This window comes from Brachycentrus maculatus, unplaced genomic scaffold, assembly GCF_059751285.1.
Source record: "Brachycentrus maculatus isolate JH-2025_06_01 unplaced genomic scaffold, ASM5975128v1 h1tg000383l, whole genome shotgun sequence".
Classification (NCBI taxonomy): Eukaryota; Metazoa; Arthropoda; class Insecta; order Trichoptera; family Brachycentridae; genus Brachycentrus; species Brachycentrus maculatus.
The window spans coordinates 107161-133901 of NW_028281132.1; the positions used below are offsets into that span (position 1 = coordinate 107161).

The 26741-nt window shown below is 30.1% G+C and overlaps 1 protein-coding gene across 2 annotated transcripts in view; it reads left to right on the forward strand.

Moving 5' to 3' along the window:
• LOC148303167 (EGFR adapter protein-like) overlaps positions 1–26741 on the forward strand; it is a 176149-nt gene that overhangs the window by 54054 nt on the left and 95354 nt on the right. Inside the window, exons 1-2 of one of the 2 annotated variants that reach the window (XM_088270403.1) lie at positions 16946–17199; positions 26631–26705. Coding sequence is in view for 1 of the 2 variants with exons in the window: in XM_088270402.1 (XP_088126528.1) it covers positions 26631–26705 (75 nt within the window). In the remaining variant the exon portion in view is untranslated. Of the gene's footprint in view, positions 1–16945; positions 17200–26630; positions 26706–26741 lie in introns of those variants that run through there. The other variant, XM_088270402.1, reaches the window with a different exon arrangement.

Sequence of the window (26741 nt, forward strand, 5' to 3'; positions counted from 1 at the left end):
ATCTACATTCCGAAGCATTTAAAATATTTTAAGCATAATATTTGTATTTACACTGGAATTTATAACGTAAATTTACATTGCAGTCGCTTGTGTTCTTTATTTTTTCAAATAAAAAAACTCAAACTTTTATATTTATTAAATATTGAAAGGAAACAAAGTCGTCCACCCTTCATGAAATGTTGATTTGTCGTTATTCAAGTCACTAACAGATTCCAGAAATTAGCTACTCAAGGGAATTACAAAGGGTTTGTGATTTAGACAGGATAAAGCCGTTGAAAATTGATTCTAATACAAAAAATATACCTAAAATAAATTGTTAAAATAATATAACCCTCGGAAAAATTATGGAAAACGCATAAAAAAGGCACATTTTGTTTTGGCCAATAAGGGCTGCCACTTGATTGTTGTTTTATTCTGAAACTAGTTCAAATAAATTATAAAGGACAAAATTACAATGAAAATACTTCACGTATAGATATCAGTTATTATTCAGACCCGACGGTGGAAGTTTAGCTTCCGAAACTAGGAGTCATTAATAAACTCAAGTGGTATAAAAAAAAGTGTTTCCTTAATCATTTTAAGTTGTTAATATATTTTATATTAACATACCAACATGAAATATATCGCATCCCATATATATATTTTAATAATAAAATACTCAATAAAAAACATTGGTCTTCACATATCTGGACTGATAAAACCTTATCTTGGTTGTTTATTTTACTTTATTTTTTGTCAATTATAAAAATTTTGCATTGGATCATTTTTAAATATCTTACTTTAAAATTTATTTTAAATTGATTTGGAATTAAATCAGCCGAAAAACTTATAAGTCCAATTTGTGACTTAGGTTTTTAAAATAATCCCAAGTAATCAACAGAAAACTGAAACAATTTATTAGTAAATATATTATCAAATCCGCAAAAAATCGTTAATATTTATCAGCTGTCAAAAACTTAGACAGCCACATTGTTATCGAAAACTATTAGCGAAGAAACTTTAGCTTAAGAGCATTTAGCTTAAATATTTCGACGTTGAAGTCGATGAGTCTTAAGTGATCCGATAGTAATAAACAATCCGGTGTTTTGGGATTAATTTCATCAGATTGACCTATCAAGTTCGTTTGTGTTGGACGTGCTCTAATTAGCGCAACAAGACAACTACCACATAAGCCTTGCTAGATAAAAATTCTGGTTCTGGTAAAAAATACAATTTTAGGTAAATCACTATCTCGATCATCTTTTAACTCTTTCTTCGTCTAGTGATGCTTAGGGTATTGATTGTTTAGACAATATTATCTTGATCTTTAATTACAAAAAGGCAAAAGGCAAGGCAAAGTCCAGAGTTTCGTGTGATATTAAATAACCATTAGAATAAAAAAATCACAGTTATCTAATTTGACCCCTTTAAGTCTTTTGACAAGTCCTGCGGTTTGGTGTTAGTCCAGGGTAATATGAAATAAATATGTGCATAAAATACTCTGAGAATAAGGGAATCGAACCCGAAACCTCCAGCATAGGAGGTAAATGCAGTATTACACTATGTAGGCGGACAGTAAGAAGTTAAATATGATAAAATCATGTTTTTCTTGCTTGAATTTGATGGGAATAGGTGTTTTTTTTAACTTCAATGTTAAATTACTTCGGCATAGAGTTGTTCAACATTCTTTCGTTAATTTTACGATTGATGTATGCTTCTTTAATTAATGGTTTTATTAATTTAAATTTCACATATAAAATTCGTATTAAAAACAAACTTGTGTAATTTTCGAATCTAAAATGATTCTTTGTTTTCTTATAAAGATTATAAATTTCGATTTTCTATGACTGACAAGAAATATTTAAATAGTTTGGTAATATATCCAAAATAAAACAAGGTTTGTTGGATTGAATTCTACATTTATTTGTATAAGATTATTTGAATAAATGTAGAATTCAATCCAACAAACCTTGTTTTATTTTGGATAACCCAACAATTCAATATGAAATTCTACCAACTGTCAGCAGTTACAATAAATAATATTTAAATAACTCAATACTCTAATTTTTTGATTCGCAGAATGAAACAGAAGTTCGTATCACGTCTCAAAAATATTTTTTGTTTGACCTTATTTCCTTGAACGGGGCGGAAAACGTATTTTCTTTCCAGTTGGTTTAAGAGGGATGTTTTTTTTTACAAGCGCGACCGTTACTTTTTATACACCAAAATTTTCGTCGTTCTCTTTGAGATAAAACGCTTTTTTTATCTCCATCACTTAGCCTGACACACAAAAAAAAATACATATATTATACACATTTTAAAACGTTTCCGAATCTCTTTGATTACAAATTAAATTTGTAGATTTAAAAAAAAAAATATTTGTGTAATAATTCAAAAATATTATTTAAAATAGTTTATGGGTATACTAACAAACATAATGTTCAGTACGCAACCTACTGCGCGAGTAGTCATAGTTGTAGTAGTATATTAGAATTTGATTTTTTTAGAATATAAATTGAAAAAAAAAAACATTTTTTTATACACTTCTTTTCTATGACAATTTCGTCCGCCTCCGTAGTGCAATGGTTAGCACACTCAGCTATCCTGGGTTCGATTCCTAGGGAGGGGTCAGACAAATATAAATGTTTTTTTCTAATATTAATTCAATATTACCCTGAAGCCGAAGGCTGGTGTCAACTTTCCTTCATGTGTTAACGATCAAGATAACACTGCGTTTGTATGATGCAGTGGCCTATGCAACTTTGGGTGCGAATAAGGGTTTGAAAACGATGAATTCAATAACTCTTTTCGTTTCAATACCATATTTTTTTTTCTAGAAAAACTTATTTTTCAATACAAAAATTGTGTTTTAAGTAAAAAATTCAATGGAATTACATTTTATTTTATTCGAGTTAAAAGAAAATCAAATAGAGGGGCAATTGAATATCCCACTTTGACGTAAGCTAAATCTTTTAAAAAATCACGGATTTTAAAGAACGTTAAAACTCAAGTTTCGTAAATAATCGGATTTTGGTGTTTACTGCGTGTTAATTTGCCGAGCGCCTGAAAACTTCAGATGTTTTATATGCAAACAGCATAACTTTCGAGGTGAAATACGCACTGCTATAGGAGTTAAGAAAGAAACGGCGTTCAAACTCTGTCCGTTAAATATTCCAAATGGAGGTATTGAATATAAAACACTATCACCCTTTTTTGAAGATTCATTGATTATAACAATTTTTTCAAATTTATAAACCACGCTATTTTTTAGAAAAATCGCATCAATGTAAACGTAAGTCGTTTGTGAGCGATAGAATCTTAATGACCTGTTCATTTTATTAAAATTTTACATTTGAATATACCACTTTAATGAGTTTTATTTTATTTACGACTAGTTTCGAAAACGACAAATGTTTTCATCTTCTGGTACAAATAAAAACTGTTTTAATTTGTACCAGAAGATGAAAACATCTGTCGTTTTCGAAACTAGTCGTAAATAAAATAAAACTCATTAAAGTGGTATATTCGAGTGATTAATTTTAATAAAATTATTATGTCATTCCACAAAGTTAATGCCGAATCAATAAATAATATACCTGTTCATTTATTTTGATTGGATGATCGGATTACAATTTTCAATGAATTAGTGATTTACGGAATCAAAGATTCGTTAATTCACCGATTCGCTGATAAACAAAAGACCGGAATAATTTTTACTGTCGCTATTATTTCGGTAAAAAAGTAAAGTTTCATGAATCTTATTTATAACCTTTATCTACGCTCAATGGTACATAGGGCCCTTAATCGTATTAGCGCAGTGTTATATTGATCGTTAATTTTTCGTTATATAGATCGTTTATTGTCCGCTTCCATAGTATAGTGGTTAGCAAATTTAGCTACTATGCTGGAGGTCCTGGGTTCGATTCTCAGAGGCGTTAAAATATTTATTTAATATTACCATAACAATACCATACCGTATCAAAATATTTATTTTATATTAACTAAATTATATTAATTATCAATTTGATACAATGCCCTATGCATTTGATGCGGACAGGGATCAGTGTCCATATTTGGCTTTTAATTTTCCCTGTGTAAAAAGAGATTTTCTGATTATAAATCTTATACTATCGTAAGCTTATTAATTCCTTTAAAAATGTGAATTTATTTAACAAAGTTACAATAAAATATTATAATTTTATTTATTTCTATTTTTGATATATCTTAATATTAGTTACGCTGTTCCTCTCCAAAAAAGGTATTAAGCTCTTATGCTTGGAGAGGGACTTACACTTATTGTTAAAACTTTTACTGTTCAAACTTATGAATGATAAAATAGATTTTTTTTATATTAATGATACATATGTTCGAATTATATAATAGTAATAAGAAATTGGCTGATAGTAAGATTTATTCCATTCAATTTTCCGTACAACTTTTTATTTTATTTCTATGATAATCAATTCTGATTTTTATAGTATTTTTTTTTAATAAACATTTTATTTTGTTCCCAATCACCCTTCATTCATTTCACTATCTTGGCTAGTTATTCATTTAATCTTTCCATCACTTTTTCACTCTTTTTTACGCGCTCGCAATCTTTTCATAAAGTTTTTATTAGCAAGATCAGGCAAGAAAACGAGCATCTGCTTAATCGACATTTTCAATCCAACTTTTGCAGCGTGTTAATTTAAAGTTTTGTCAAGCTTAACTAGTTTGCGCCATGAGAGGGTGGAAGGCTTTTAGCAGGAACATTTGTACCCGGAGCACATGACTGAGCAGAAGAGTATACCACTAACTGAAGTAGGTCTCTTTATAATATTTCCACTTAAAGCAGGGGTGCTTTGAATAAAAAAATACCCTAAAAAAAGGTTTTTAAGGAATCTGTAACATAAAAATAGGATAATATATTAATTTATTGATTCAGTACTCACTTTGTAGTAATATCTATTTTTTGTTAATTTTAATTTTACTTGATTAATTCTCCATATTCCAACTGATAAGAACATTGAGATAAATAATTATTGAATAAATAAAAATAAGAAACACCTCATAACCTCTTTATCTTTACATGAAAAGTACGTATACATATACACATACGGTGTTTGAAAATAATGCTGAATGCATCGAAACACTTGTCACGATATATTTTAAAAAGAATGGTATTAACCAAGTAAAATTTAAATAAAAATGATAATATTTACTTGTGGCCATTATTTTTAAGTTAGTGAAGTAGATAAAATTATATTAGATTCTTGGTACAAACCTAATGTATGGAAGTGAAGCATGGGTTGGCGAAAGAATGGTGAAAGAAGACTGAATCCAGATGAAATGCTATCTCTCAGACGAATGTGCGGTACAACGATGTTTGTTAGACATTCGCATGGTAAAATATGGAAATAATGCAATGCTTAGATAAACACTATCGATAAAATTAAGAAAGGCGTGTTGAGATGGTTAAGACATTTTGAATATATTTCTTGTATTTATATTAACTTTGAAAGAAAAGAAAGAAAAACTGATTGTAAAAAAAGCCATAATATAATCAAAATTATCAAATTGACAAATTATTGTGTCAAAATTATTTTATAATGTGTTTTAAATAGTTATATAGTAGTCAATATCCAAATTCAGTAAGTACTAATTTTTAAAATATTTTTTATCTTACCCCTAATATTTAAAATATCTACGCAGATACATATATTTGGTTTCTATAGAAATCTGTATACCCTATCAATATATTTGAACAGTAAATGCTCCTAGAGGCGAAGAAAAAGTACCACTTCAAATAATTAAGTTATATTTGTAGACATAATTTGCGAAAGTGGTTCTGCTTTTGAGAAACACATATCAAGTTAAGAGCAAAATTTTCCGTAAACACACAAATCCATATTATCCATTTGCGTTGAGAACGCCTGCCACTTTTCACATGAAGATAGAGTGGAATCATCCAAAAGGTTTGAGGTTTGGCTATTAAGGCTCTATAGATTCCATAATCGGTGAATCGAGCCCTTGAGCCTAGCTTCCTAAGCGTTTTATTGGGACCCCGTTGGTCGAGATATCAATTTTATATGAGGTCTTAAATTATTCACCATAGGGGATGATTCAGATATATGCCCTTATAAAATTTGAATAACCTTTGTTTATGATAATGTCTTTTACTTTTTCTATTGTTCTGTACTCACGTATTTTTATTGATCAATGCACTTACCATAATTTTAAGGTAACCGTAACACGTCAATCCTGTTTTTGTTTTAAATATTAAATAGTTATTGATAGTTAATGTAACTTGAAAAATAACTTCGGTCGGACGAAGCTATTTGCTTTGAAACCAGTCGATGTTATAAGTACGTTATAATAAGATTTATACAGTGATTTTAGAAAAAAAACAAGTTTTAAAATATAATGTGTGCAGTAAAACAATGTATGATAGATGTTTTAATTTATGCAAATTTTAGATATTAATTCGTTTGATAATGCCCTAACAAGGCGAAACAATTGTCACTGCATATATTTTTTATGTGTTTTTATTAATAAAATACAACTCTAGTAGACTCAAAAAAACTGTGTTTGATTTAAAATTAATACAGAGTTTTACTAATTAAACGCCAAATCAATAAAAAGATTGTATTTTTATTATGTGCCTTGCATAGATATGGAATATCTGAGAGTTTTTTTCGTAAGGACGATTTAACGACTGTTATAAATATTTTCGGCGGAATGAAGATCAGTTTGCATTTAAGAACAATATTTTCATCTTCATTCTTGGCAGAATATTTACGATAATGAGGGGTGAGAAAAAGTTGGAACAGTTCCAGCCCCATTACTGTCATCCACGATTTAACAATAGCCACACCAACAAACGTGTTACATCGTGACGTCAAAATACGGCACAATAGGAAGCATTCGCGAGGAATATGGGTCACCTGCTTTTAATGATATGCCGGCTGCAAGTCAGGAATTTTCCATAGAAACTCATCCATCCGAAGAAAGCTTGAGATGAATAGTTAAACTTCTGTACGGCGTTCGAAAAGAATTACGAGCTTTCAGATATCGAGAATAGAATGGGAGCTTTCGTCGCATGAATCGCACACACGTTAGACTTTGCATATCAATACCAGGTATTCAGGGAACACTGCGGGCGATTTATTGAATTAAATTTACTACACAAAAGTAGTGATTTATCTATTTTACTGTCAATAGTGATGTATTTTTCTTAAATTCTAACCAAGTGGATGAAAACACCATTTTAAAAGCGTAAAAAAGAGAAATTCAAATATAAATAAGATGTCTAAAATATAAAAAAGAAGTTAAAAGTATTTAGTATTTTGCTTTTTTTTAATGAATTTTGAATAAACTAATATTAAATTTTGGAATTTAATGAAAATAATCGTACTTTAATGGTGCTTTTTTTCAAAATTAAGTGAACGGTGTGATCAGTTTTGTATTATATTTTAGCAGGCGTATATTTATTACTCTTATTTGTTTATAATGCTCTTATTTTTTAACGTTTATAACGCGTATTTACTCAAAACGTTAATTTAGTAATAACGCTTATATTTTCGGCACTAAGTATTACTGAGACATTTGAGTTGGAATCAGGTTATAACCTAGTAAAAATAGTTACTAAGAATTGTATAACGAATTTCGGAATTGTTTGAACAGGGACCCCGACTGTATAAAACTAATATTAATTCATGTTGTTTTAAAAAAATATATTAAACAAAGAAAGAGTTTTTTATACAATTTGGAAATTTGTTTTCAATAAAAATGTAATTTAAAACCGTCGCTCAAGTATTTGATTACAAAGTTTTATAATTATATTAAAATAAATTCCCGATTTCATTATTATATACCTTATTATAAGTTTATGTATAAATTACAATCTTATATTCATATTTAAGCATACTATTCTATTCATTTCTTTTCAGATACTTCTCATGTGGCATCTCATTAGTAAGATGCATTCAGTCTAATATAATTTAAGGCATTTGTTATTCTGACGTCGAATCCACTTCTATTGTCAACTTTCTTTGAGATCTGCTCCCAGATGGATGAATGCTGAAGGCTGGAAAATGAAAATACACGATAATTTCAGGAATAGGAAATTCATGTTCTCTGGCTAAAGATAAAATATACATCAATTCAACGGGAGTATATGTTTAAAACTTATTCAAGTAAAATAAAATAAAAATAAGGAAAAGGGTAGCACAAAAATATTGCAAACAAAATTACATATTTCTTCTTGGGAAATGCGATCTATAGGGCAGTAAAATAATGCATTATGGATGTTTGAATGGTAAAATAAGAAAATAATGCAAGGCTGAGATAGGCATTATCGATAATGAATGAGTTAGGATACAAAATTAAAACAATTTTATGGGCCGAACGTGGTTAGACATAGGATCAGAGGAAGACCCAGGAAAAGTTGGCATGACCGAATATTTCAAATAATTGAAAGTGGTCAGGTCATCAGTTGGAATATTTCGCGGGTATGCATGAGGAGACGCATGTATGTGGAAGAGGCGAATATTGTTTGCAAAGACAGAGTGGTGTGGCGGTTTTTTACTCTCTGTCTAAGCGGCCTGATAGTTTAGTTAGCTACTTATTTCATTAATTGATTCGGCAGTCACTATGTGGTAAAATCTATCCATTTTTAATTAAAGTATTACTTAGTAAATACTACAATTTCTTAAAATCTACTGTGACACGTGTTTCGATGCATTCCGCATCATTTTCACACACCGTGTGTGAAGCTCATTCTAAATTTTAGAGTTGGGTCCTTGGGACGTTGAAGGTTGAAGAGGGGGTAGGAGCTGTTCCTTATTTTCATTTATTTATTTAATTTTTAATATGACTTTTATTAATTTTAAAATACGAGCATAATAATATGCATACTGCTCATACAAGAAAATGATTCGCGCATTTTATGCAATTGTTTCATGTATATTTTTTTCATTTCAAATGAATATACTGAACATGTACAACATATAAAGAAATGCAAGTTATATTTACGGTGTATGGAAACTAGTACTTGAATTTGAGTGCTTTATTTTATTTTTATTTTTTAGAATCTTGCTTTCCACCCTCGGGGTGTAAATCGAATGCAAGTGATTTCACAGAATAAGTCCTTTCAGGAAACCTCAGAAAAAGTCCTTTCAGAAAAAGGCATTTGGCATCAACATTGTGGGATAACGCGATGATTTAAACATAAAAATAAAACACTTCTATATTACTTTTTTAGTTTATAAATGTAAACACGACTATGTTATTTATTGATTTGGCATTAACATTATTATGAAAAATTAAACACTAAGTATTAGACCACTAATTGAGTTTTAAAGATGTTTTCATCGACAGGTGATCTCAAAAAATCAAAATATTGTTTTTGTGATCACTTGTCGATGAAAACATCTTTAGTTTTCAAAACTAGTCGTGTGAAATAAAACCAAATTGTGGACTAATACAAGTGTTTTGGATTAATACAAATTTTTGATAATCAACATTCATTCCATAAAGTTAATGCCAAATCAATAAATAATAGCACTCTCCTTATCATTTATCGTTCACTTTGTGTATTACACAAAGTGAGTGATGAATGATAAGGAGAATATTATATTACCATACTACAAAGTCAACAATGATTTTAATGTACAAAATACAATAAATAATATGTTATGTTTTGATTTTTATAATTGTATAATTAAAATATAACTTTGTTTTAAAATCACTATAAATATTATATTATAACTTAATTAAAATGTCTACCGGTTTCGAAACTAACCGCTTCTTTATCAAGACTAATTAATACTAAAACACTATCTACTAAAGTAGAAAATGCATACAAATTTGTTTTTACCTTAAGTATTTTATATTTTCTCATTTGTTATATTTTCTCATTTTTTTATATTTTCTCATTTGTTTATTTTAAATATGCTTCTTACCTTATGTTTTTCTCATTTTATTCTTTTAAATATGCTACTTATGCCTATTTATTATACCTGTTTATTGTTTTTATATTTTGCAATTAGTCTTGGTTATTTAAAAAAAATATTTTTTGTAACTTTATTATTTGTGTTCCAGTCTTGTTAACCTTAATCCCATCTCCCAAAATTACTCATAATGAGAAATAGAAATTACTCATCGGGAATATTAAATGTATGACTTATGTATGTAATATGTTTTGAAAAATAAATAAATAAATTCTTAAATGAAAAATCACAAAGTCAGTGTTTCAAATATAAATTATATTTAATGTTATTTTTTATAGATATGTACTTTTTGACATGCGGTTAATATTATCGGGGTATGTGAATGTGTTCAGGACTATATTTTAGGGTGAAGTGTCGTGAAATACTCCCCCAGCGATCGTAAGGCTTTATTGACACCCACCACTTCTCAGTACTTCTGTACCGGGTAGTACTACAGCTTGCACTTTAAATTCGACAGTATAAAATTTTGCAGAATATCAGAATATAAAAGAAGAAAATTGTAAGTCATGTGTAATCGCAAGAACTGATCTCTATTGCTCGGAGCAGTATGTAGATTATTTCAATCCAATAATTAAAATACTAAATTAAAATACACATCAATTATTTTTCTGACACTCAACTGCACTTAATGTTGCATAGACACATTTAATGGAATCGACGTAGTATGAACATGATCCTTGATTCACTAAAGCAAGGTCATCAGCTCTACGCTTCAGGTGCCAGTCGAGGGTAATATGATATACGTATTATTATTTTGAAAATATTTTATGGTATGGCGGGTATGACCGCAAAAAACAGAAGCAGAGGACGAGGAAAACTTGGCACGATCAAGTATTTCAAATACTTGAAAGCGGTCAGATCAGGAGTCATCGGTGGATTTTTTATACGGAGATGCATGAATGTGGAAGAGGTGAAGAATGTTTGCAAAGACAGGGTATGGCGTTCTATTATATTTTCCCACCTTTGCGGTGAAGCGGCGTGATGGTTTGTTTGATGGATTCTATTATTTATTCTCAGTTTATACGTTTTCAAGTTTTTTTTCTGTAATTTTTTACATCTCATCAAAGATGAAGAAGAAAATGGAGGTCTGGGCATTTACGGGGCTGACAACCGTCATAGGCTGGTTTAAGTGATCACTTTACACACGTGTAACATTCACCAATTCTACCCATTATTGACAACCACACTACTAAAGTTCTGTATATATTAACCAATTTAGAAACCTTGTTCTTGAATCACTAGAACTTCACTAGAGACATCTATTGGTGAGATGTAAAGAAGCTTTTTACTAAGCAGAAACTCTTATATTAGTATGTCAGGTCCGAATCCTGAATTACAAACACACACTTGAGAAACGCCAGAAAATACCACTCTCATTTTTATTATTTAAGCATTTTTTTCTGTTTTTATTTCTCAATTATATAAACTTTGTAAGGGCACTGCGTCGCTACAATGCAGCGCCCTATGCACCACCGGGTGCGGATAAGGCTTAAAAGAAAGAAAAAAAACTATTTGTACGTGGTTCACAACCATTATTTTTCGTTAAACAAAGTTTTAAGATGTTTTATATCCTTGAAATGTTTTAGTTAAATAACGTATTTTATTATTTGGATACGGTTCGCGATCAAGATGAAAGAATGCTCCCTTATTTATTTTTGTATTTACCTCAGAAAATATTCGCCGAAAAGATTAAAATTTTCCACGTCTGCAGGCCGCAACAGCCTCCATTTGCTTATAAAATTTCCCTCTTTCCTGCATCAAAAATATCGTATTAGGCAGATGAATGAATAATAAATTAGCCAAAGTCTCTTCCGATGTAGCATCTGATGTCAGACGAAGGGCTTTAGCGCGAATGTGGGAGGGAAAGCCGGTAGAGATGTCGGAATGATAAAAGAAAAGCATTGCGTTTTTGTATTGCAAACATTTCACATTCAGTCCCCCCATTAATTTCCATTTCCAGGACCCGCTGGCACCTGTGGCTAGAGTTTTTCATTTCCTACCCAATCGGGTGCAAAATAAGCTCAAAAATGAAAGCTCAGAAATCTACAAAAAAGTCCGACGTAATTCAAATGTAATTGGATTTCTAAATCATTGTTTTTCTTGACGTTACAATAAGGAAGGTGTGTCTTGATATAAGATTTATTTTTATAATTTTTTAAAAATAAAAATAAAAAACTAATAAACAACATCACGTCGCTTCCCACAGGGGTAGGCAGAGAGAATAGAACGCCTCACTAATCTGTCTTTGAAAACAAATTTGTTTCTTTCACATTCATGTTTCTCCTTATACATAGTCGCCGATTATTCCAGCACCTGACCTTAAAGTATTTTAAATACTTGATCATGCCACGTTTTCATATTATTTTTTATCAATTAACACATCTATTTTTTCACTAATTAATTCGGCATTCACTTTGTGGTAAAATCTATTCATTTTTAATTAATGTTTTACTTAGTAAATACCACTGGTATTTACAAAAAAAACATTATTAAAAACATAAATTTTTATCGGATTTATCAAACATTGCACGAATATATTATAAATTAAAATACTTAATATTGACATCTCAATGCAAATGAAAAAGAATGAAAAGGAAAAGAATGAAAGTCTCGGTATTTACAGGGCTCATTACTTTTCATAAGTTGGTTTAAGTGATCACTTTATACACGTGTAACATACACCATTCTACCCATGATTGACAACAACTGAGAAATTTGTTTATATCCTTTTAATAACGCGCTCTATCACATGTGAGTTGCCACCATCAATGGTTGAGATGAAAAGTTTTTATTTAGCAGAGACAATAAAAGTTTTTGTTATGGACACAATATTTTATCGTTTGTAAAAAAAGTGAATACTTTTGTATCAACAATTAAACAAAATCTTACTCAATTTAAAAAAAATCAACATACATAAGTCATATATATAGTATTCCCGATGAGTAATTTCTATTTCCCATTTTGGGACATGGGATTAAGGTTAACAAGACTGGAACACAAATAATAAAGTAAGATTTTTTTTTAAATAACCAAAACTAATAATTAAAAATGTAAACAAAAATCCTTTAGGATCTTAGCCTAATATGTATATTTAAAAACAAACATACATATTCATATTTATATTTAAAATATACGTAATATTTCATCAAAATTTTTTTTAAGTAAATTTAAAACATTATTAGATATTAATTTCTTAAAATTAGAATTTGAAAAATAATGTAAACCATACATTAAAGGAACATTTTTAATATTAATTGAAAAACATTGTCAATTGAAAATATACCTAGGTTTTCATTCGTAAAATTAAAATGAAAAAAAATTATCAATTGATTAATTATCAATAAATGTAGATTTTGTATTGTAAACATTTAAATTTAAAAAAGTGTCAAAAATTTAATGACACCAATTTTTTTCACTTTGTAATTCAGAGAAAATTTGATTTCGTTGTATCGGTTAACGAATAAGATGATGTAAAATTTTGGAAAATGAACGAAACCATTGCAGACAGTGTATTCCGTTTCTGGTGTATTGATATTCAGAAAAATGTTTCTCTCCCGTAAGGTTTTCTGAATCGTAAAAATAAATATGTTTGTGTAAATGGTTTTCGTCAATATCCGTTCTCAATAACGCCAAAGCCATTATTAGATTTTGCACACTTTATTTATTCATACCATCACACACGTATCTCTTTGGATTTGTTCAGTAAATAAAATACAAATGCGAAATGTATGAAATATATATGTAACACATAAACACATGTATATATTCGTAGATACTCTAAGGAATTTAGATTATTTTATTAAATTTAAATAAGGTTTTCGAAAAAAATCTCATTTCGTAAAGTAATAACACCATAACTAGATAAGGTAATTCTGAAATCGTTACTTTTGAATTAGCCACTAAAAAAATTACTTCATTGTCTTTTACTACATTTATTTTCGATACTTCAGAGATAGTATGTAGTCATCCCTGAGGAAGACAACGTATTTGTCGAAACGGTTTCGAATTATTATATTCAAAATAAAAGGTTTTTTAGGGGGAGGGAGAAAAAATTTAAGACCAAAACATTTTCCACTTCTACTGTTAAATAAATTCCAGTAAATAACGTCAGTCATCCCAGTTAAAGTACAATTATCTCATTTATTCACGTGGAATCTGTTGTTTTTCTTTTCATATTATGGGTACAATTTTTTAGAACTAAAATGTGTACAGTTTATAAAAAGTGCCAGATATTGAAACCTATCTAGAGCACAGGTACTGTATTGATAAAAAGTAACGATATATTTCTTAGTGTAGGGTTGTTTCAATCTCGAGAACATTTTTCCCAAACGTTGCCATTGAAGCTGTGCGTTGATTGAATTTTTACGCGATCCGTTCGACACGCCGAGTCGACACTTTACCGTACAATTTTTGCATCCACTAACTTAAATTTTATAGGACTCACTATTTTATTATCATTTTTTTATAATATAAATAATTTTTCCAATGAATAAATTATTCAAAAGAACTGATGTGCTAAATGAGAAATAACGTTTTTCCCGTGTAAGATTTCACTTAAATAGTTTTTTGTTGAATAAAATAACAAGTATGTATTTTTTTCCATATTAATTTTGTTTCACCAGCAACCGGGTTTTGTCGTAACCAATATCTTCAGACTAGTATGAGGCTAGACAAAATTCTATGTCATATACACGACAAAGTTTGTTGTTATTGTTATTTTTGTTATTTTTCTTATTAGGCAAGAATAAATTCTTTTTTTATTTTTATAATTATTGTCTTTATTATTTTAAGCTGAAACCTGTACTTATGTGTGTAAAATTTACGCTGAAGAGATTGAAAATGTGTGTAATGCATACAGTTCAAAATAATATTGATATATAACGTTAAAAGATTCTCGCTAGATGTTGCTTTAAGCTTGCACGTTAATGGTCATATAGATACTGTATTGTACATATACATCACCAAAAAATCATGGCGAATGTTGGGCAAATGAAAAAAGGTGACCACTTAAACCATCCTATGATAAGTCGTAAGAGTAAATTCCTAACTACTGCCATGTTTCAATTTAATCCATGATAAATTGTGAATCTTTTATCAGATCTGCACACTCTCTTATGTCTTATCTCTCTTACAACATGTGTTGATTTTCTGTTTGATTATTTATTTTTAAAAAATGTTTGACGAACTGAACTTTAAAAAAAAATGAAACAAAGGTTGACTTGAAACTAACCTGATATATTTTCCTTTATATTTGATTTAATGTTCGTAAATTATGGTAAATGTAATAGACTCTGCCATTCCACCTTCCCCTTAATTAAAAATAACAATGATTCATAACACCTTATCGACTTTAATCTATGGGTAGTTACTTACGCGTGTACCCAGTCCATAGAAACTCCTTTAGTCATTGACACAGTTTGGCGCCAATCGCCGCTCCTTCTGATTCCGGCATAAATAAGGCGGTAAATGGCGGACGGGAGTTCCAAGTTCAAATTTTGACGTTCATGCTATCAAGAAATGTTTTGCGTCACGAAGCATATTGGACGCCCAGACGGTGATATTTTCTTTATTACCAGTTTCCACGACAAGAAAAACAAACTGAATTAAAAATAGTATAAGAAATACTCAACAACGCCATTGTGACATTGATTTTTTCCCTTTTAATTTTATATTTTACTTGATGAATACCACCTTTTCTTAAAAACTATTATGACACGTATTTCGATGCATTCCGTATTATTATCAAAAATTATGTTTGAAAATGATGCGTAGTCTATCAAAAATCGTGTAATAATACATAAGAAATAGTGGTACTCACCAAGTAAAATTTGAAGTAAAAATGCAAAGATATATACTACCCCAAAGTGATTGCCAAATAAATTGATCAATTTTTTTCAGTGGTATCATAGTTTGAGGGAAAAACGTGTAAAAGATTTTTTTTAAATTTCTTACAACTTAGGAATGTTGAAACCAGTTTGTAATTCAGTATTTTTAGCAAGGTTATGAAATTTATTATTTGTTTTTTGCCGACTTCTATTTAAGTAATTTTCAGTTATCTACACTATTAACATGTTTTTTTCAATTTTTATTTATTGTTTAAAGGAATAACCCGCAAAGTATATATATTATATTGTATAAGCTTTTCTGCAGGTAGGATAGTAAGGATAGGGAAGGTTAATATAAAAATACATCACAAACACCCGGACCAATTTAAAATAAATCTTTCTTGAATTCATTTTGCGATTTTGTTATTTTTCAACTAACTAGACCTTGAAGATTTTTTAATTTTTCTATCTAAATCTTAAAGAATACAAGAGTCCATCAAAAAACTGATAAAAACAGATTTTTAATTAAAACTTTACTTGGTTTTTACCACTTTTACAGAAAAAGTGGTATTTTTCATGTAAAACTTTGATGTAAAATGGATAGATATTACCCCAAAGTGACTGCCGAATTAATCAATGAAATCAAAAATTATTTATTGAAACGTAAATTTATGTAAAATTTTATTTGAAACAACTATAAAAAAAGTATTAAAAAAGTGCTATATACCAAGTAAAACTTAAATAAAAAATTATAAATATTATTACAAAATGACTGTATCAACCAATTAATGAAATACAGAAATATTTACTTGAACTTAAATTAATGTGAAGTATGGTATGAAATAATCGTAATAAATTCAAGGATATTTTAAAAATAGTGCCATTTACCGAGTAAAACTTTAATTAAAATAGATGGATATAACCACAAAAGTGACTGCCAAGTCAATTAATAAAATCAAAAAAGATTTATTTAAACGTAAATTCATGTACATAGTGTATAAAATATGAAACCGTAAAAAATCCAAGGTAGGTTATTTATAAAGAAAATTTACCTGAAAACTCGATTCACTCCGCTTAATTAATTTTTAAAAAAAAGAACATGCGCAGGTTTGACATATCTTTAAGAGGGAGATTTTCCTAGTTTCAAACAGTTGCGCTACGGGCTCCGTGGCGGTCACGCGTCTGTCCCGGTCGCTCTGCAACTCGGTAGCGGCGTCGCGTCGGCAGTTTCGCGGCACGTCGCGCCTAGAGGGCTCAGTTGGCCTTTATTGGAAAAGTTGCCTTAAGTTGTTTAGTGCGGCTGAGATTAATAGCCATAGCGTGTGATTACAGATGTTTTATCCTGCGGGAAACCACTTCGGATAAGGAGCGATTTTTCAAGACGCCGAAACTTACCTTTGTCGGTAAATATTGACAAATATAAAAAAAATAAATAAATAAAATAATAAAATAAATTAGCATGGAGTAGTATTTTTAGGTGGTATTAAATGAAAATAACGATAAATGATAAGGAAATTGATTAAAGTAAACCTTAAGTCTTAATTCATTAAATTTGTATAATAAAATAACAACCATTTAGTTTTTCCACATAATTTTTATTTGACCAGCGACCGGGTTTATTTTTTTTTCTTTTAATCAGGTGTTCATTTAAAAACTAAACGCAGATGAGTAGGTACATGTAAATTATTTTATTCCTAGTTAAAAGTTCTCAGAGCGAAATTTCGGTATAATTTCCATAGATTTTAACAATCAATTTTTTTACGACATTTTGAGTGTGTCCACATACTTGTTCATAAATCTGGGTTTCTCTACTTAAGAGTTATTTTTAAATTTTCACATCTTAACATAGATGAAAAAAAATGGAAGAATGGGTATTTACAGGACTAATGACCTGTCATAGGATTGTCAAGTGATCACTTTACACACGTGTAATATTCACTATTCTATCTAGAATCGACAAGCACACTTCTCAAATTTTTAGAACTCGTATGATAATTTATGAATGAGTTCCGAAAATTTGAGTAATTTGGTTGTCAATTATGGGTAGAATGTTTTTGTTACACGTGTGTAAAGTGATCACTTAACTATTCTGTAAATACCCACACGTCCATATTCTTATTCATTTATGTTAGATGACAAAATGTAATAAATTCTTTGCTGTCACACTTCTAGTTATTTAAAAATATGTAAGAAGAAATGTAAATTTTTAATACATACTTGTTTTGTTATATTTGTATTTGTAAATAACTTCTGTTATCGATCTGTCAATTTCTTAATAAAAATTAAAGCAATGTACTGTTTTTTTCAACTTTCTAGTTTATAGTATGATTTTTTATTATTATTATAATCATATAAACTTAAAAACACCCTCATTGTAAGAACATTTCAATGTCACATGAATATCATTAGTTAGATAAAAATAAAATAATTTAAAAAAAAATCATATCAAATTGACTGCCCAAAGCACAAAAACAGTAAAATTTTATTTTGAGCATGATAAATTGGTTCTCTTGAATATTTAAAACGTTGTCGATAATTAATTCTTCTTTAAAATAAAAGTCAACCCCGCGAACTCCACGCAAAAAAGAGTTTCGACCTTAAAAAGCAATTAAATAAATTGTACTGAAACATTGTTCTCATTAAATATAAACGTAATCTAAAATCCAGATTCGGTGGAAAATAAAAGATATCCGTATTTATTTATTTTGGCGTGTCTAAGGGTAATAAATTTTACTTTTTTTGGTCCGCTTTTCTTGACTTTCACAAACTGTATTGGTACATATTTTTGGACCCTCCAAGACTATATATTTATTATAAAAATATTTCAAATGTAATAAGATTGATTTATTTACCAAAATCGATCATTTTTATTATCTTTCAATCATTTTGTGGTAATATATCTATCCATTTGTTTTCTAATTTAACTTGGTAAATACCACTTCTTCGTAAAATCTATTGTGGCACGTGTTTGTATGCATTCCGCATCATTTTTAAACACCGTAGACGGTGTAATCACCGTAAAGGGTATTTAAAAATGCGGAATGCATCAAAACACGTGTGAATAAATTTTAAAAAATTGGTATTTAAGTGTAATTAAATTGAAAACCGTATAGTATTACCTCAAATTGACTGTCGAATCAGGTAAATTAAATAATTTATTTTATCATGTTTTTTTCTATTTTTTGTATGGTTTTTAAAATAATATATAAGCAATATAAACCCTAGAGGTTTGCCTCACCTCAAGGTTTAGAATAAAGATAAATAAATTAATAATAAAATGGCTTTATCAAATGTAATATTAGCGTTCCTATCAATTTTTTTGATAGGATTCACTGTGAGAATGGATGGTTCCAAACGTATCACTCGAGGAAAATATAAAACCCAAAGATGGATATTCGATATCCGAGAAAAAATCATCCTCATTTCTACATTTCCCTTCTCTTATATTACATGAATAAATTCACGATACTTTGTTTACTTTTTACATTATAGAGAAAAAATATTTTCCTGGTTGGCAGTATTTTTTTACCCTGGGGACATTTTATATCAATTAGGGTTTTTTTCTTTCTCAGCCTCGGGGGGTTTGTTCCAAAGGCATGTAATTATCCTCATTTCCCCATTATTTCTCTCCCTTCCCTTGTTTGTTTTGTGCCGCTTTTGGCTCGTTCTGGAGCTGATCAAATATCATTATCATCCATTAACTAAGTATCGCGATTGCTCCGATCGGGCATACTTTGCAAAAAATAATTAGAATGTCATATTTCCGGGGGAAATTTGGTACGGCGAGGGAGTATCAAGGCACGTGTTTCTTGCAAGAAAAGGGTTCCTCAAAATTAACTACTTTGGGTTAATATTTTACGAGATTAATCACTTCAGAAATTTAAAAGAAGGAAATTTGGTCCAAACTAATTATCCACAATGTTTTAAGTGCTCTCAAATTGTTGTTCACAAATTTGGGGTTGTCCACTTAGGAGTTATTTTATATTGACATCTTTGTTGAGATGTCAATATAAAAAAATAAGTTAATTTTTTTATTATTATAAGATTTATGTTTTTTACCGACATTTCTTTGTGGATCGGCATTTTATGTAAAAAAATAGCAACAATTTTATTTTCCCACATTTATTTTATTGATTAGTGACCGTTATCGTTACCGATATTGTTATGTTCGCAACAAAGCATAGGTTAGAAACCATGATTTAATATTATTTTTCGGACAAAATGATTTCAAATTTAACGAATTTAAGTAGTGTTGTGTAATAAAAACAAAGTTACTGTTTTTATTATATACTCTAGAGTCCGCGACACTAACCACGGGACCACTACCCGACACAAATTGACGGATTGAAATATAAATATAAAAATATATCCGCATAAAAATATATGTTCCCCAGTAATATATTTTTTCAATGTACAATATGTCACTAGCAACAAAAAAATAAGAATAAAAAAGTCCCTCTCCAAGCATAGAGCTCATACTCTTTTTTGGAGAGACTCAGCGCAACTAAAATTATAAGATTGCATTTAGTAGAAATGTATAAAAATTGTATTAAATTCTATAAAAATGTTAATGTATATTAACAACTTTTTGAGTTTGTCCAAATACTTGTCTACAAAATCTGGATTATCTCCAATTACAGGAGTTATTTTCATATTATTTTTTGACATCTCATCAAAGATGAAGAAGAATATGGAAGTCTGGGCATTTACGGCATAAAAATGAAAATGGTATTTTCTGGCGTTTCTCATGTGTGTGATTATAATCCAGGATTCGGATCTCACATACTAATATAAGAGTTTCTGCTTAATAAAAAGCTTCCTTACATCTCACCAATAGATGTCTCTAGTGAAGTTCTAGTGATTCAAGAACAAGGTTTCTAAATTGGTTCACATATATATAGAACTTCCAAGAATTTGAGTAGTGTGGTTGTCAATAATGGGTAGAATTGGTGAATGTTACACGTGTGTAAAGTGATCACTTAAACCAGCCTATGACGGTCGTCAGCCCCGTAAATGCCCAGACTTCCATATTCTTCTTCATCTTTGATGAGATGTCAAAAAATAATGTATATTAAATTGAAAAAATTAACAATAAAAATATTTTCTCAGAAATTATGAGTAATATCAACATCTTTAGGTTAGTCTTTATTAAACGATCCGGTGTTTACATATTGCAATGGGGTTGGCTTCTTTGGTATTCATTAACTTGATAATGACTTCCCTCTGACGTCACCCTCTTATTCGCGTTATTAAAATCTGTAAATCATAGACTATGAGCACGACCAAAACTTAAATGGATTCAGTGAGAAGGTCCCGACTTATAAACTGTAAGTCGAGTTGAGGGCAAATGCAAAATGAGCAGATTTACGACCCTCTGTCAAAAATAACATACTTTATAATTGAATAAATTTAATAACCCTCTATTGACATTGGCTTCCATCGCTCATTCAGAATAATTGTTCAGTTGAATTCTTCGTTCAATCCGAAAAAGATAGATAAAATTTTAACATTGTGAGATGGAGCGTCCATACAATTTTAATGAGATGAATGGAAGCGCAGAAGAAAGAATTTAAATTTCCCTGCTAAACTTTTCTCATTATTAATTCATTATCTTACCTGAGCCCCTTGTAAATTATAGCCACTCAATTTGATTAGAAATAATTAGCTAAGTGGAAAGGTTATATTTATTTTTTTAATAGAAAAAGAATTATATGTACTTATTTACGTGTTATATTTTTTTTATATAAAAACGTTTTATACATGTTTTCCTGCTGTTTTCATCGTACACCTGCGCGAAGGCTCGTACGAGTGTGATTATGTAACACGGAGTGCCCTTGTTATTCTCTATTTTTCTCTTTGGAATTTTCTTTTAAAATATATACGTACATACATATAATACAGACATCTGTAAATACATGTACATATATTTTTCGGGAGGTCCACTAAGCAACACATTGTGTCTTGTCGGTGAAATTCTTTTGACATAGGTTCTATATTATTTATTATTTTTATCTGTTTTAACATGGCACATTTGTTTTATACGCAGGTGAAAGAAATTAAAACACATTATACCATTTTTACAACATAAACTGTTGATTTCTCCATCCTTTATTTTGCCTTTGCTCTAATTTTTTGTTTGCAATATTAGCTCCGCCGGTAAATTATTTTAAATGCTCAAAACTATGTATTGAAGTTTACTTCTGTATTTATTGTTCACTGTTGGGTCTATCAACCCTTCGTTTTGTGTGAAGCTGGGATCAAAGTCGTACATTAGAGGATTCTTATTTTAGACGACTTTTAACTAATTTTACTTCATTACTGTATTTTTAAAAAAAAAATTCTACTTTAAATATATATATATATATATATATATATATATATATATATATATATATATATATATATATATATATATATATATATATAATAATAATGATAATAATAAAAATACTTTCTCATATTTGGCTTGTAACGACAAACGTGCATTTTTATGTGTTTGCGAATTGCATAATTAATGTATGTTTGTTTACGAAAGGATTTCTCAGACTTCGAAAAACGCTTAAAAAATGTCATCAATTACTTCGGCATCACAGCCACCCCTCTCATATTTCAATCTCTCGAGGGAGGCCTAGAGTCGGTCGGTGAAGGCTTTAAGTGTTCTCAAAAGTTTGAGTGATAGGGAAGATAATTCTTGACGCGCAAACTGCCTGAAACGCTAAGGGGGCTCCCATCAGATATCCCGCAAGGAAAATGGGAAATGTGCCGGGAATCCTACATTTAAACTCCGAATCTTTTGTCTTATTTCTCGGATATCTGATTTAATACGATTCCAGTAAAAAATACGGTAAAATGCCAGGGTTTATTTTTTTGCCATTTTTCTAATGCGGGATTTGTACGAAAGTAAAATTAAGTTTTTTCCGCTCCTTTTTCCTGAAGAAGCTACACTAAAATATCACTATCGTGATAAGAATTTACTTCACTTTGTGAGATGCTGTATTAAATCATCTCACTCCTTAAATCACAAGATTACAAATGTCTTACATATGAAAGAAGAAAATTAAATGCTGACTAACATAAAGAAATGATCTTAAATATTAAAAGCATAGCATGATAGACGTTTATGTATTTATTTATTTTATGATTTACAAATTTTTATTTACATCATTAGGTCCTGAATCGAGTCGTGTCTAGCCACGAGACTACAAACCAATTGGTGATTTATTAGTTTCTCACGAGTCAAGCAATCTTGGATGATATGGCGGATGACACAATCTATTTCGATTTCATAAATATTATTTATTCGCTTGCATTTGACATTATTTTTGAACAATTCTCCTTTACAAGGACAAAAAAACGTAAAATCTTCAAATGATAATAAGTCGTAAAACACTTAATCTCTTAAATCACATTTGTAGCGGTATTTTCTCTTTAAGACTTTAGTCTTTTTAAGAGTTTAGAATAAGTTTAGTGTATTTGCTTGACCACTGACCGAGTGTCGTCGTTACAAACTGTATCACCAGTCTGATATTTTTCTTCGAAATTAATATGTTAATTCTAGTTTTACACTGACATTTTTATTTATTTTTCATTCAAACTTCATGTACAGAAAAGAAATAAGTACATTGGCTGGTTTATTGCTAAAAAGTAGTATCTTCCAATCAACCAAAAACAGCCTAGTGATATTGGTCAAAACGTTTGATACCATATATAGCTGTTTGCAATCCGAGGGTAGATAGTACTTGAACATTTAAAAAAACATAAATTGCAAATTGACATTTAAAAAAACATAAATTATATGAGATAAGGAAAGCAAAGGAAAAAGGGAGTTTAGGGAAGGGGGTAGAGGGAATAAATAAGGAAGGAGGTTTGATGGACAGTTAGGACATTTCGTGCTTAAACTGCATTTTATACAATAAAGCAAGAACTACAAAAGATGGCTATTGTTTTATTATGTGTGTAAATTTTGTCGACTTTTCTTTTCGTAGGGAATTAAATGTTACGCACTGCGTGTAAATTCCAACTATTCTCGTTTCCATGTGAGTTATTGTTATAAGCAACGCCCCTAGGTCGGAAATCCTCTTTCTGTGGGCGTATCGTTATGGATAGTTGAAAACTTTTAATTTACAGCACTGTTTCCGTTCCGAAAGCGGCAGATTGTACCGCCGATGTACGAGTACGTGCTACATATGATCGCCGGCACAAGTTGACACTCCGCGCGAGTAGGTACAGGACACGGAAGCTTGTAAACAGACCGGAGATACCCGTAATGGGATGAACCAAACACTGTCATTCGTCATTTGGTAACTAAAACTACTGTTGGGGGGAATAGAAACGGAGCATTTTCATTCATCTTTCTTTTATCAACGACAATTTACTTTACGAACGATATATCGTAGTCATACAGGAGAATTTGACCAAGTGCATTTTTTACAAAAACGTGATCATCGACTATTTGATATCATACTAGCATAATATTGCCCTGAAAAAATCCTAAAGGATTTTAAACATGAAAGTTTAATATGTTTACTTGTAAAAAATTACTAACTGCATTGATGTTTATTTTCTTTCCAAGCAAAAGTGACCTAAATGGCCCTCCTGAACATTTTACGTTTTGTTACTTGGTCTCTTACTCCTGTATGACTACGATATTCATAAATAAGATAACAAAAAAAATATTGGATAAGAATTAAATCTTAAAAAATTGATAAGTTAAATTTACATATAAAAATCCATTTCTATTTTAAATTACATAAAATTATACAAAACAACATTTTGAGTGTGTCCAAATACTTGTTCGCAAATCTAAATTATTAAGAGTAATTTTATACATTTTTTGACATCTGAACAATGATGAAGAATGATATGGAATTCTGGGTATTTATAGGGTATACGACCATCATAAGCTAGTTAAAGTGATCACTTTACACACATGTAACATTTACCAATTCTATCCACGATTGACAACAACACTACTCACTTTTCAAAACCCCTAGATATATTATTCAAACTAATGACACAGTTCACGTAAGTTTACTACCGACATCTATGTTAGAACAGGGAAAGCTTTTAAAAAGCGAAGACTCTTTCTATTATTTTGTTAGGTTCAGATCTTGGATTTAATTCACATTCTTCAGCCCCTCCTGAAAACATGATTTTAAATGTTTTATGTACCTCATTATTCAACTAGTTATTTTATTCACGACATTTCTAGTGCGTCTATATAAATATGAAAAAAAACTAGATTTATGAACAAGTATTTGGACACACTTAAAATGTTGTGACCATCAAATAAATATTTTTATTAAGTAAGTACTCCTATAATTTTATTGATTTTACACTCTAATATTTATTTAATATTACCCTGGACTGGTCCCTGAAGCGCAGCAGTGATCATTTTGCTTTATACAAGTAACGATTAAAACAACACTGCGGCAATACAATGCAGTGCCCTATGCACCATTGCGTGCGGATAAGGGTTAGGAAGAAGAAAAGTATAAAATAAAATAAATAAATATAAAATAGTTGTAATAATTTATTTGGATGAAAGAAAACATGTATTTCATTTGCATTAATTTGCTTTTCAAATGCTAACTGCTTCATAATATAAGGAGTACTTAGTACCTACTTGGTGGATTTCAGTACTCTGGAGAAATCGAAAGCTCGCAAGGGAATAAAGTTTTACAGTACCAAGAGCTTGCAATGTACTATGAAGGCAGGCATATACGAAATAAATATTTATACATCCTACATCATAAGATAAGTATCTCAAAACTAGTATTACGTCTGTGATTTATGTGTTTCGAGTCCTGTTTAGTATATCCTTTGCCGGAAATGCTACTTATTTGTTGAGCGCGTATTAGGAAACTTCCTTCCAACTTCCGTTTTGACTGGAATTAATTGTGTAAGTAGATGCTGCTTCTACGTGTGTAATTGTTCCGAGTGCGTCACGTCCTGTGTACAAAACCGAATGGAGGAAATAACATTATTGTTTCACATATCCGTGGGTGTTCTCGGGATGTGAATGAATAACGAATGCTCGCCGCGAAGGATGGCTGACAAGACGGTACAATAGAAAATTAAGATTGAGATTGATATTAACATTCAAGGGTTTTATTGTCATTCCAAAGATATATATTTTTTTAAAGATACTACTAAAATTACTGTTATTACATTTTTGACATCTTAACATAGATGAGGAAGTCTGGGTATTTTCAGGACCTATGACCAGTGGCGTGCATAGATAATTAATTAGGGTAGGCAGTAGAGATAGGTAGTAAGGTCAGCTAGATACTACTTACAAGGATAGGCTGTAGAGGTAGGTAGTATAGTAAGCTAGGTACTACTTACTAGAGTAGGCTGTAGAGGTAGTCTAGGTACTACTTAGTAAGGTAGGGTAGGTACTGGTTGCGTTTTAATATGTCACGCGGAAAAGTTAGGATAGGCACTGGTTTTCTGCCTGTATGAAATGCACGCTTATGACCTGTCTAGTTTTAAATATAGTCTAATAAGCTGGTTAAGTGATAACTTTACACACGTGTAACATGCACCCATGAATCACTATCTGTCTCTGAAAACTATATGTTACACCTAAGTTACACAAATCTGTCTTTAAAAACAATCTTCCCCTCTTCCATTTTCACAAATACCCGCCGATTATTCCAACTCGTGATATGACCACATTCGAGTATTTTTATACCATATCATAGACGGTTTTCCTCGGTCTTCCTCTGCTGTCTGTCCCCAACTACAATTTATTTTAAAGTATTAATGATATGTAGTTACGATTCATTTATTGAATATTAATAAAATAAATAAATTTACTTATTTTTTACAGGAGGTGGGACGCGCTATTCCTGTGCTGATAGTGGTATCTTTAGCAGGCGTAAAAGTATGCCGCCCGAACGATCAGGTAGACAATTTGTTCATAATAATGTTTTGCTATATT